General features: G+C 40.9%; 1 protein-coding gene across 1 annotated transcript in view; it reads right to left on the bottom strand.

Annotated features, from left to right (window-relative positions):
* The window catches only part of prkd2 (protein kinase D2), a 30,366-nt gene continuing 17,255 nt past the window's right edge, over positions 1-13,111 (bottom strand). Inside the window, exons 2-19 of the mRNA XM_085184586.1 lie at positions 10,945-11,083; positions 10,464-10,595; positions 10,148-10,347; positions 8,592-8,775; positions 8,415-8,486; positions 8,231-8,248; positions 7,904-8,063; positions 7,681-7,792; positions 6,912-6,989; positions 6,502-6,820; positions 6,327-6,379; positions 6,164-6,236; positions 5,387-5,493; positions 3,788-3,949; positions 3,445-3,543; positions 2,720-2,987; positions 2,219-2,304; positions 1-1,572 (exon numbers count right to left, since the gene is read on the bottom strand). Coding sequence (XP_085040712.1) covers positions 1,348-1,572; positions 2,219-2,304; positions 2,720-2,987; positions 3,445-3,543; positions 3,788-3,949; positions 5,387-5,493; positions 6,164-6,236; positions 6,327-6,379; positions 6,502-6,820; positions 6,912-6,989; positions 7,681-7,792; positions 7,904-8,063; positions 8,231-8,248; positions 8,415-8,486; positions 8,592-8,775; positions 10,148-10,347; positions 10,464-10,595; positions 10,945-11,083 — 2,487 coding nt within the window. The 3' untranslated portion in view covers positions 1-1,347. The remainder of the gene's footprint in view (positions 1,573-2,218; positions 2,305-2,719; positions 2,988-3,444; positions 3,544-3,787; positions 3,950-5,386; positions 5,494-6,163; positions 6,237-6,326; positions 6,380-6,501; positions 6,821-6,911; positions 6,990-7,680; positions 7,793-7,903; positions 8,064-8,230; positions 8,249-8,414; positions 8,487-8,591; positions 8,776-10,147; positions 10,348-10,463; positions 10,596-10,944; positions 11,084-13,111) is intronic.

The following is a 13,111-nucleotide window of genomic DNA, read 5'->3' as shown; positions in this document are numbered from 1 at the left end:
TGCTGTAGGAGGTTTGTATTATCTAAAAGCCAGGATCATCCTTCAAACATGTTATACAGTCTACACATATTTGACAGCTATATAAACTTCAAGTTCTACATTCATAAAACAGTAACTACAGTATGTTCAATGATGAATCTAGATAATGCTACTTCACAGAAACATGTAACACATCGACATGAAAGGTAGTCAATACTTGCACAAGATAAGTTGTCCAAACTAGTTTAGTCACCCACACTGTCCACCCGTACACTTACATCACAGGGGAATGTCTGCTTTTGCTGAAAGATGCGTTCATTTATCTGCTCATTATTAACGGTACAAATCATTTCAGTGACCTGCTTGACCTCAGACGGATGACAACGAATGATAACACAATAAAAAGCAATTTTCAGCAGCAGCTACAGAGAGCTGTCACCGATATATGAAATCTCACAACTGAAAATTGTCTGGTGAGTGCAAGTATTAAACTGCCCCCACGCTAGTTCATTTAAACTCATAATGGCATCTTTAATTACATATAATTTTCTAAAAGGCCATTGTGGCCGCAAACCTGTGGTAATTACTGGAGGATTTGCTGTCGCCAGATCGATACCTTCGGTTTTCAATATAGAACACGAATTTATGGGAATGCATTTGTGAATATAGATGGCTTCTCTCAGTGGACTCACTTCAGTAATTACCAGCACAGAGGAAGTCTTTTGTTGCTGTAAAGAGCTCCATCACTGAAAAGAGATTGAACTGAATTTTCTGTAATTCCAGTCAGTCCCATTAAAATAATATATTAAAGAAAAAAAAAAGAAGCATCGCGTTGCTTTTAATTTCGTAAAGTTTCGGCTGGGTTTTACTACTGTTTGTATAGCAAAATGTTTGATTCTTATCTGCACCTGTGATAAAATGCCATTTCCTTGTTTGCTCTGATGCACACTACACTGACAGGGGGAAAGAACATGCTGTTTTTCATTCCTCTGACAAATTCGGATTTACAGTTCACTCCGCAACTTTTATCTGTAAAGGCACCCTGAACAGATGAACAGGGAATGTGAAATAGAGTTGAGCAGTCTTTATCATAAAAGAAATTCAACAATTCAAAAGATGAAAGAGGACCAAGACGAGCAGAGTAAATGCTTTAAAGGTTTTCTTCGGGCTGGAGGAGAGAAATTGGATTTATAGCTGTAAAACTGAGTGCTCTCACGCAGCTCTAATCAGTCAGACACTTTATTTTATAAAAACCACATGATTCTTCGCAAGTGTGTCTTTTTAGAGTACAAGGCCACCATCCCCTTCTCCTTCTCCCCGCTTCTTTCATCCTTCCTAAATGAGCGTGAGTCCTCCACCTCTCTGTGGTCAGAGTATGCTGACCCTCTCTGTGAGACCTTGCATATCTGCATCCTCCCCGCCGTCCTCGTCATCGGAAGCCTGCGCCGGAAGAGGCGGCACAAAGTGAGCAGGGTATGGCAGAGTGTGTTCACGGGCGTACATTTGCCAGCGGCTGTCATCGCTCTCGTGGGTAATGTAACGTTCCCCGAGCTTAGTCTCCAGTTCCCGCAGGTCGAGCCACGTCTGATAGTCCTGGGAAATGACAAACAAGAATAAACACGGTGATGAAATCTGAGTGTCGGAAATCGCAAAGATTTGATTGATACATGTGCAAATGCATTTGTTTGCGCGGGCACATGTGCATGTGTGTACATAGGAACTAGAATGACACTGAAATGATAAATTATGCTTTCAACCCACTCGTGGCTACCGTGACAATGAATATTAATTAATCTGCTGACATTCTGGCAACAAAAAAACAACAGCAATAGCAGCCTGCTTTTCCACCGCTAAACATTTTTGTTTTGAAGCAGGCATTTAAGCTGTGCAGTCAAAGAAAACACAATTTTTTTAGCTTATCCCCTTTCTGTTATGTTTTCAATAAAGTTAAAAACCTCCGGCCTTGAGCTGACCTTTCAACGCTCGGATTTGTGTGCATAGACCTCGGCTTTATTGTTGCAATTTTCTTTAAAAGCAACAAATTTTATTGAAGCAATTTTGAGGACTTAAATTGCTGCTCAGAAACTACAGTTACTAGCATTTACCACAGAAAAGGGGGCCTTTTCTTGTACGTTTAATAGCCAATAATAACGGATAAAAAAAATTGTAGGAACGATAGAGTGGAACAGTCAGTCATTCATTCTAATGTGTGCCTGTGAGCAGTTCATTAATATAGTACCTGTAAGTATGCGTGGCTGAGACTTTTATCTACACTGTAGCGTTTCCTCATCTTAACTTGCAGCAGGTTGTTGATCAGGTCAATAGCTGGAAACACAAACACATGCTTTTCAATAAAAATCAAACCACCTCTCACTCACACACACGCACGCACACAGCAACCATCAGAGTTGTCATCTCTTTATCATACCTGTCTAGACACTAAACCCGACTTTAGTTGTGGTAAAACTGAAGTACAACTTATCACAGATCAGATTGATTGCATTCTGAAAACAACATTCAGTACTAGTCACTCTTTGCTGCCCTTTCTCATATGCACTCATACATTTTATTTTTTTTCTCCACTACTAGGCAAAGGTGATGTTAAATAACAATTTTATATATTGATTACAAAAACCAATCCAATAGCTTTTGAAGGTATTGTAAGTGTACATCAACGTCCATCTCACGGTTGTGTTTAATAGGAGAAATCTCCTCTAGCTGATTTCCACTCTGAGATTACCATCACTGGAGATCTGCTTCCAGGGATTAGGAGGATACATAAAGGCTGCGTTGTGGATCTGGTCATTGATATCTTCGTCTTCATTGAATGGGAATGTCCCGCTGAGGCTGACGTACATAATGACGCCGACTGACCACATGTCTAGTGAGCGGTTATAGCCCTGGTTTAACAGAACTTCTGGAGCCAGATAGGCAGGTGTGCCAACCACTGAACGGCGGAATGACTTCTCTCCAATGATACGGGCAAAGCCAAAATCACATAATTTCACCTGAGAGAAAAAAACAGTCAAGAACAGAGACACATGACTGCGAGGCATCTGGTAAAATAACAAAATGGCAGGAAATGTATATGAGCAAGTGCAGAAACCACATGTGTTGCAAACGAACTGGTTGGGCAAGTGTGTGTGTGTGTGTTCCTGTTTAGCTATCTTTGTGAGAAAATCTGCATTCTACTATACCTGTGAGAACCAAAAGTCATTTGTGAGGACACAAAAACTGGTCTTCACAAGTTTGAAGCCTTTTTGAGGCTCAAAATGTAGTTTTAGTGTCAGGGTTACAATTAGGTTATGGTTAGGTATAGGGTAAGGGTTAGGCATTCATCTTTAATGGTTAGGGTAAGGGGCTAGGGAAACCATTATGTCAATGAAGGTCCTCCCTAAAATTGCTGAACGGGCTTGTGTGTGTGTGTGTGTGTGTGTGTGTGTGTGTGTGTGTGTGTGTGTTTACCTGTGGGGAGGGATCGGCAGAGGCAAGTAGCACATTTTCAGGTTTCAGGTCACAGTGAACAATGTTCTTAAAGTGCAGGTGCCTCAGAGCTGCAAGAATCTGCATGCACACCAACGTCATGTGCATACCCAAAACCACGGGAGCAAGATGATCCGAAACAAAATCAAACACAGCAAAGCTTCATTTTAGAATATGCAGAAATGTAAGGTTCAGTAAATGTTCATCATGACAGCAGAGGAAACATTCAGCGAAACACTGCAGCATCAGAATGCCATTTTAGGCTTGTGGGCCTCTACTACCCACTCTCTACCGCTATGGGACTTTTTTGAAAATGCATACACACCTGCGTGATGAGGAACTTTGTGAGCCTCTCAGGCAATCTGCCTTTTTCGCTGGAGAGAATCATCTCCAGCATGTCACCGTGTAGTTTCTCCATGACCACAAACACTTTCTCTGGGGTTTCAAACATACACTCCAGGTTCACAATGCCCAGGTGACGTAAACTCTGAGAGATACAACAGAAGGGTGAGGGGAGTGTGGGGAGAAGGCGGACGATAATAAAAAATATGTTGTGTGTAAAAAGATGAAATACCAGAAATAAACTGTGATAGAGTGTGAATCTAAGAAGCAAATATAAATTGGGCAAAACAGGAAGAACGTCACAGGAGGGGATAAACAGAAGGGACCAGACCGTGACAGCCAGACAGTAAACCACAGGAGAAGGAAGCAGAGAACAGAAAATTTATAAACTCGGTTTTGTCGGTTTTGGCAAACAATATAAATATTCCACAGAAGTCACACATATGACATATGTTCCATAAATAATAATGACTGCATAACTGCATTTGTGTAAAATGCAGAGCTGAAGGGGGAAGTTCAGACTGACTAGTGCACCACTACCTCCATCTGCTGGGGAAAAAAGTTTGCCGCCCAAGAAAGTGAAATCAAACATACGTTGTTATTTTTCAAAATATATATATTTTAAACAGACGTTGTTAATGTGAAGTCTTTCCCTGTCACATATTTGGCACGAATGAAAATGTTAAATGGTTTTATACAGTCGTGTCATTTAGTTGAATTCTATATGCAAACTTTCATTTTTGCTCTTGTTTCAGAAGTTGCGATCACATAAGGAAAGGAAAAACAGTACTACTTATTTAAATACTGTCAATGACTGTGAGGTAAAATAATTAGAAATTAATCATTTAAATAAGCAAAACTGACCTTTTTTAACAGTGTAGATTAAAATCTGGTTATTGTGATACTACAAAGCACAGATTACTATTACATTATTACTGTCTCACTGTGTTTAATGGTAGTTTTTAATATTACAAATGTTTTTTTACTTTCTTTCAGACATAATGAGCTTGGAAAGAAAGCATTTGGATTAAGTTTTGTGGAGACATTTCACCTTTCATCCAAAATGCTTTTTCAGTCCTAAAACCAAACGGTGGAGAGTCCCAGGTATTTAAACCCTAGTGGGGGTCGTCTCTTAAGAGAGTCTTTGACCCACTTTTAATCGTGTGAGTCATCACATGAGCCGAGGTGTAAAAAAAGAAAGTAAAAAAGGCATGGGTCATTGCCACCAGATGTTTCAGGTAAAACCACCGTATCATGTGACCTGTTGAGATCACCTAACGCAGGTTGTGAGTGCGGGCTGAGGTGCTCGGGAAAGAATGTCAAAACTGTATTTTAGGTGGCTGACTGTGACCTCAATAGGACATATGACCTTTTTCTCCACACCTTGGCTCATTTAATGACTCACATGATTAATAGTGGTTTTAGCACAAAATGCTTCTTGGATGAGAAGTGCAGTCGCTTTCTTTCCAAGCTTCTTAGACGACCATGATCTGAATGATTGAGAACCTACACAGACACTTTTAGACGTAATCATTAACATGATTTCTTCTGACAGAAAGTCCAGTGAAATGCGTGCGTTTACCTGCAGGATGGCCACCTCATTCCTCAGTTGGCTCTCTTGCTTGGTTGGAAAACGAAGCTTGTCGATGACTTTGACGGCCACGTCTCTCCCCGTCTTCCTGTGCTTTCCTGAAGGGAGTTTGTGCAAGTAACAGAATGTTTACATTGTGACAGTAAACTGAATATACATACATATATACTCCATGCGCATCATTGTGGCAATTTGTTGCCGTGTTTGGTTTTCGCCAAACATGGTGCTGAGCATTATGGCCAAACATCTTCACTTTGGCTTTGTCCGTCTAATGGACATTGTTCCATATTTCTTGTGGTTTGCTTAGATGCAACTTTGCAAACCTAAGCGGCGGTGCTTTGTTCTTTTTTTTATAGTTTTCCCCTGGCATCCCTTCCTAGAACATCATACTTGTTCAGTCTTTTCTAACTGTATTGACATGAACTTTAACATTTAAAATGCTAACTTGTAATACATATACGTCTATCTCTACACACCCAGATTTTTATTCCATTTTCTAACACTTACTCTGGACTAATGCTGGCATGAGAAACATCACTTGTGAAAACTGACTAAAACACTCCTTAAGACCTGTAAACAGCCTATTATGTGTCAAATCAGGTCAACTTAAAAACACATTTTAGCACAGTGCATAATATGCAGAGGTTGTGAAATACAATCTTGCTTCTTGTTAGCTTCAAACTTTAGACACCACTGCTTTCAGCAAAGCACTTTAACCATCAAATCAATGGACTGATCAATTCCATTGTCGGATGTAGGTCTCCATACCTCCATACACTACTCCAAATTGCCCAGATCCAAGCACTTCATCAGCAAAAATCTGGTACACTGTGCCAATATCCTGTAGGGATGCAATATTTCATGCATAATGCTTAATGTATAATTTATGTCAATATTGACAGAAATTCCTTAATTTGACCTCAAGTCATACCACATTCTCTTGGATTTGACTGTTGGACACAGATATGCTGATAGAAGCTTGTCCTGGAAAAGAAAAACAGTGATAGGAACAAAGCATAGGTTATGCAGTGTAATAGTTCTAGATTATGTCTTTTCAGCTTGGCAGCTTCCACAAAACAATTTCATCAACCTGTTTCTCAACTTACTGTGAGGCATGTTCCCCTCAGCTGGCGGTGCGTCCTGAAAGATGACTGGCATAAGGGCCTGTCGAATGGCGCTCTCCCATGCTTTTGCCACCTCACGTCCAATGCCACTGTTGGGCGCCACCTGGCTTGGGGAGGGAGGTGTCTGTGGGACAGTCTGGGGGTGGCTTTGGGTCACAGAGGGGAGGGTGTTGGGATCCTCCCCTACAAAGTAGCACATAGTGGCTGTGATAAACTCAAAGCAGTGGGGATTGGTGCCTTGGGAGACGAGACTGAAGTTAGAAGCAGGACGCAACTCCAGGATCTCAGAAAGAGGGATCTCCTGCAGGTGGATGAATGAACGGGTTAAGCAAAAGAAAAGGGCTGCACACTTTAAATAAATCTTAGCTTGTTAAGACAAAAGCTGTCGTTACCTTGTAGTATTTGTTGGAGGTGTTATTCTGGAAAAGGATGATGCACTTACAGTCCAGACGCCAGTAGTGCCTCTTTCTCTGTTGGGGGTTGGAGGGTGAGATGTTGGGATGGGACAACAAAAATGAGCGTGGTGTGGCGAAGACAGAGTATAAAGGATGGGGCATGGACCGGGGGATAAATTTCAGGAATTAAAGGGGATGTCACCAAATGCCAAAGGAGAAGAAGGATGAAAAGGAATTTAAGCTACCAGATGAACAGGTGGGAATCGAGAGAAAGAAAAAGTGAACGAAGAGTGTTAGTTCAGCCAGTGAGGGGAAAAAAACAAGAAAAAAACCAAAACAAGTAATGAAAAGGTAAATAAATTGCCCTAGAAAGTCAAATATAGATTTTAGATCTTAAGAGAAAGAAGGCAGGAAATGGATTTTAGGTTGAAATTATTATATCTGCTGAGTGCTGTAATGTTTTCAAGGAGCTTCAGCCTCATACACAGAAATATTACGGAAAAGAAAGCAATAAAGTGCATGAAAGTGGGGGCCTCATCAAGGTGGAAATGGCTGCACAACAAGCTGCTAGACAGAGAAAATAGATATAGTCTAGAAGGAATTTACTGCCATAAATCACAGAAGAGAAAGTGAAGAAAGTGAGTTTATGCATCTACAATAAATTTACTTAAGTCTCCAAGTGTTCCACTACTAGCAGAATTTCAGAGTGGTTCATGTATAGTTTTTAGAAAGAAGGCAGTACAGGAATCATGGGTAGTGTTTTTACCAGTGTGTCTTTATTGCTGTAGTGAACCATCCACCCTTCCTTTATAGCTGTGCTGGATCGACGGGTTGTTTGTCTCACAGACTGTACCACCCTCATTAAAGGGATGTAAACACTAGAAGGAAAAGGACAGCATTAAGGTAGTCAGCAGGTAAAATATGAGTTTAATTAAATTTCTATCAGTCTGTCTATAATATTCTTATCAGGGCTCCAAAACATCTCACACCTTTGATCCCCACTAGCTCCGTCCTGATTGTTGTCAGGTGAAAAGGAACCAGGGATGCTGCAGGCCTCGTCCGAGTCATCTATTGAAGACTTGTCAGAGCCGTCATACTCGCTGCTAAAGTCCATTGGAACCTCGGGGTCCGCAGTGGGACTCAACATGTCTGAGCCAAAAAAACAAACAAGAGACGGGTTTAAGTGCAGCTTAGCCTTAAATATACTATGAAACAAATTATTGGCTATTATTATAATGGCTATTACCATTCGTCTAATTCTAAAATGCTACAGAAGCTAGTTCACTTTGTTGCAAACCAACACCAAGAATACTTACCAGAGTTACTTCTGTTTTCTGAGAAGATAAAAAGATTAGTATAGTGAGTTTCAGAGCTGTTAGATAAAGTGTTATACTCTCAAGTAATCTGACAATGGAAACGCGTGTTATCAAATCCATGCAGGGTTAACAGAGTAATACACACACACACACCACAAAAGCTAATACATTCATCTTTACTCACCTCCAATGGTCTCGCCAAGGCAGTCATTAGGAACTTTGTATGCACATCGTTTGTGGCAGTTGAACTTACAATCTGAGAAGATTGCAGAAACAGTTCAGGTAAACCAGAAAGACCAGTGAGCATTCTGCATCCCCCTGAAGGTCATACAAAGAAGACACTCTCTTCAGCTGCGCTCACCTTTGCACTGTAGCCCTTGTCGGAAAAGTCCTCTAAGAAGCCTCTTGCAGTACTGGCACACCGTCGGTCGAGTGTATGAGTGAACAGCGAACGTGTGGGGCACCTTTACCTTGCTCATCAGCATCTTGTCGAGATGAACTGGTCGCCCCGTGTAAAAACGCCGGGCGTCGCTAGCTGTCCGTGGCTGGCAGAATAAATAGGAAACAAATTTTTAGTGACAGTCACAATTGTTGAGGTGCTTAAATCAAAACCTTTGGAAGCTATTCACCCTGTAGCCAAAGTAATGAATTACTTAATTTTTGCTTATAGCCTCCGAACCTTAATAACTGTTGATTTGATCAGTGAATTTATCAGCAAACAGCTGAGTGACTCTATGGAACATCAGCAAGTGCTTCCCATCTACCCTCCTACAGCCCACATTATTTATGTAAGCAGTAGAAGCAGTATTAAAGTGGCCATGAAGTAAAATGTGTGTTAGGGTTACTAGATTTGGACACTTGAAGCTGTGCTGTAAAACGGATTTGTTTGCAGTTTTAAGAGGTCCTCAATGAGCTTTCAGTCATTTCATATAGATAGCTAGGGGAAAAAAAGGCAACTTAACAAGTTCCAAATGTCAGGTCACCCCTAGTTACTTTGAGGACCTGTAATCACTAATTTAATGAAAAAGAAAAAAGAAAAAAAACAACCCCAAAAAGAAAATAAATCAGCAGATGCTGCAGGTGTATATGGAATGACTCAGCTACTCACATCTAGAAATTACAAAGCCACACTGTCCCTATTCACAAAAGTCCCTTATAATGAGTTTCTTTTTGCTCTGTTTTTGTTTTCAAACAACACCCAAGGGAAATATGTGACTCCTTAGCAGTTGAATGCAAAACTTTGTTCACCCTCGAGTCGCTGTGTATCTGTCTGTTCTTTTTTGTTGGACGGAGTGTTTACACTGTTTTCAGTTCCTTCTCTGAAAACATATTCCTATTGTAACTAAATTTCAAGCTTAAAAAACACAGGAAGCTGTAGTGTTGGGTGATAATTAACTCGTTACATGTTTATGATTTTATCTGGTACATCATATATATGCGTGCCCGTGCCAGCATGTGCGTGTGTGCATGTGTGGTCTCTCCAATTAGACGCCTTTCCTACTTCTTTTTAAATTGGGAGCCAATAACCAGGGGAAATCAGTCAGTGATAAATGTTACTGCCCATCTAATTAAATGTTTTTTCTACATCTTCTTTGCAAATAGAGTTGATGAACTGGGGAAATCAGCAGCAGTAAATATTGTAGCCTCAACGGACCTAATCTGTTTACTTAAAGTTCACTGATATTGCAGTGCAATGCCCATTTAGCGGAATGCAGTCAGACAGGAAGAGTCTGATCTCAAAAGCGACAAGTCTGCTTGCGTACACAGAGAAGGAAAAAAATATTGCTTAATGAAGTTTATTGAAAAGTGTTTGGGAATTAGGAATGTCTGAGGAATCTACTCAGTGTTTCAGAAAATGTGGCACTTGAAAGAATTCTAAAAGTGACTTCAGCATTATGTGGATAAATGCAGCAGTACCATTTGAGTGTGTGAGCGAATAAGACTCGCTTCTTCTGCGCAGGTGGAGGCTGTCCCAACGCTGTACACCGACTCAGTGGTCGAAAGGCGCAGGGACTGGCTGCTGCTCAGCGACGTGGTGGACAGACGCCGTTTGCGAGCCCCACTACAGTTGTTCGGGATGCTGAATGCACAGCGTTTGTGGTAGTTTAGCCCACAACCTGCAGGGGGCAGCATGCATCCAAGAACGAGGGAGCAAAGAGATGGACCATATTTACTGAGTGTTCAAATTTGTTTCACCAGTGCTATTCACACTTCTTCTCACTATTTTCCTCACCATCACATTTCAGTCCTTGTCTAACCAGCCCAAACAGCATTTCTCCACAGTGATCACAGAAAGCCGGGGCCCGGTACGAGTGCACATTGAGCGCGTGGGGCCGAATCTGGAAATCTTCAAACGTAGCTGCAGCTAAAATAGATAACACGTCACATTAGGATAAGATACAATCACGGTATTGTAAGGGAGCAAAATGGAAAACGATTAGATGAATGAGATACAAACGGGATGGAAAAATAGATCAAGTTTCTGACTGTGGACACAAGGGAAATTACAGCTTGAAACAATGAAAGAACAGATTAGGGTAGTGTAAAGTAGGACCTGTAGTAAAATAAGCAGATAAGGATGAAAACGATGAAGTAATTAAAGATAGATAAGACAAATGGAAAGATGATTTTGTTTTTGATATGGTTATCTTATGAAGAGAAGAGAAGAGAAGAGAAGAGAAGAGAAGAGAAGAGAAGAGAAGAGAAGAGCTTACCAGAGAGCACTACCTCCACCAGATCTCCCTCCTGGATGTCGCTGGCAGCTTTAACTAGTTGTAGTATGTTGTTGGTAGATGTGTCATGCTTGAACAGTAATATCTTGTCATAAATGCCATAAAAGCCGCACTCTGGGAACTAGTAAACACAAAAACAGAGGTTAGGAGAATCAACTGCAGCCAAGGCAGAACCCTGATTAAGTCATATTTCATTCAAAATAATGAATGACAAATAAATGACTGAGCTCCTGAAACTAGAAAGATGATGAATTGACATTTACTGTAGGACAAGACAAACTTTATTTAGTCATTCCATTTTTTAAATTTTAAATAAAATATACAAGGACAGCATTTTTATGACCCTTCAAGGAAAACAAATCTTGAACATTGTGTCCACTTTGATCTCCTTTAAAGACAGACGACTGAATTTCAAGCAAGGCCTCATTGTTGCCAACACAGACCACTCAACACACCAGCCTATTTTTAATGCTACTAAAGAAAGTATCTAAAGGTTGGCTGTTAGAGTTTCTGCTAGCAATGCAAATTTAGTCCATTATGTACTTAAAACTACAACTTAAGTCACCTCGTTCCAGTTGCCATTAACAGTAACAAGATCTGTTATAGGAATCTCCCGCTATTATAAAGTGTGAACATGTCTATGCATGTTCTCAAGCATAACTTCTACTGTATGTCTCCAACTAATTCTCGCATGCTCTGCTATGTAACGCTGCAGGGATATATAACCGCCAACACGCAAACACATGCTGATGCTATCGCTGTTAAACAAGAAACACAAGCTGATTTCCACAAATCAAGCAAGTCGGTCGGCATGGAAGGCAAGACAAAGGAGAAACTTTATCCTCCTTTGCCTGTCAGTCGCACAATGGCACATACAAGCGCGCATAGGTGTTTCCATGAAGTTCTTTCAGAGATATGAGGGATGAGCGTGTCAATCAGAAGTCAGCAGAGCGAGGGAGGCTGTCATAGGGAAACCCTGCTCTCTTGAATAGTTAATGCAGTCTGGCTCACTTCAGTGGCCACACCACACAAGACACCAAAGAAAGAGAGGGAGCAGGACCTTTGTGTGCTTTTATAATAATTTGTTTTTTAAGTAAGCATAAATGAAACCAGAAAGATGAAGAGAAACAAATATATAAAAAAAATAAACACAGACACACTCTTTGCCACTTCTGGCTAAGTTCTAATCGCTTACAGAAAAGGGAACCCAGGTCTCCAACTTGAAACAACACAATGACACACAACCACCACCAGACACACCCTCTCTTCTCCCCCTCATTTCCCTTTTTTTCCCCTCCTCTGCACATAGACAGTCTGCCTCTGTTTCCCCAACAGCCACTCCACATCACCACATCTGAAATCCAGGCCTGGCCTGTACTGCTGCCAAGCTACACAGAGAGTTCACCACGCCCCGACATTGGCCTGCTGCTACTGACCACACAGTCAACAAAAAGTCACAAAAAGCACATATAGTGGCATTTACTTAAAGGTCTCCAGCATCCACTGCAACCAGAAAAGTCACAAGTATAAGGGCTTGAACATTAGAAATGAACACACACCCTTGATTTAAAAAAAAAAACAAAAAAAAAACATAGTTGGTAATTCTGTTTGGCTTTTCGTGATTTTGTTTGTGATAAGAGTGGTGAGAGTGAACTAAAACAAAAAAGCCACAAGCCTTAAATACAGAACAAAGCTCAAGATAGTACAGTTAGAACAAGACTGAACAAGTATGGCTTTTTTTGAAGGGTTATCAATCAGAAAACATCTTCTCTCTATTAAGAACAAGGCAGCACAGCTTAGTTTTGCAAAGGTGCATCTGAACCTTCCAGAGCAATGTCCCCTGGATCGATGAGACCAAAGTGGAGCTGTGTTGCCGTGATGCACGTGTGCCACCAAACACAGCATATCCGCACAAACAACTGTTGAGCACGGAGGTGGGGGAGTGATGATTTTGGCTTGTTTTGCAGCCAAAGGATCTGGACAGCTTGCAGACCGTGAAGTTCTGATACCAAAGTATTATAAAGCTTGAAATAATGAAGTGGCTGCAGAAAAATAAAAAAAAGAATTAAGGTGTTGCAGTGGCTCAGTCAAAGCCCACACCTCAACCCCACTGAGGAATGCAGGTATTTATGCATAAATGCCTGCATTC

This window comes from Neolamprologus multifasciatus, chromosome 14 (genome assembly GCF_963576455.1).
Source record: "Neolamprologus multifasciatus chromosome 14, fNeoMul1.2, whole genome shotgun sequence".
Lineage (NCBI taxonomy): Eukaryota > Metazoa > Chordata > Actinopteri > Cichliformes > Cichlidae > Neolamprologus > Neolamprologus multifasciatus.
Note: the sequence above shows the minus strand (reverse complement) of the source record. Positions and strands in the feature narration are given on the sequence as shown.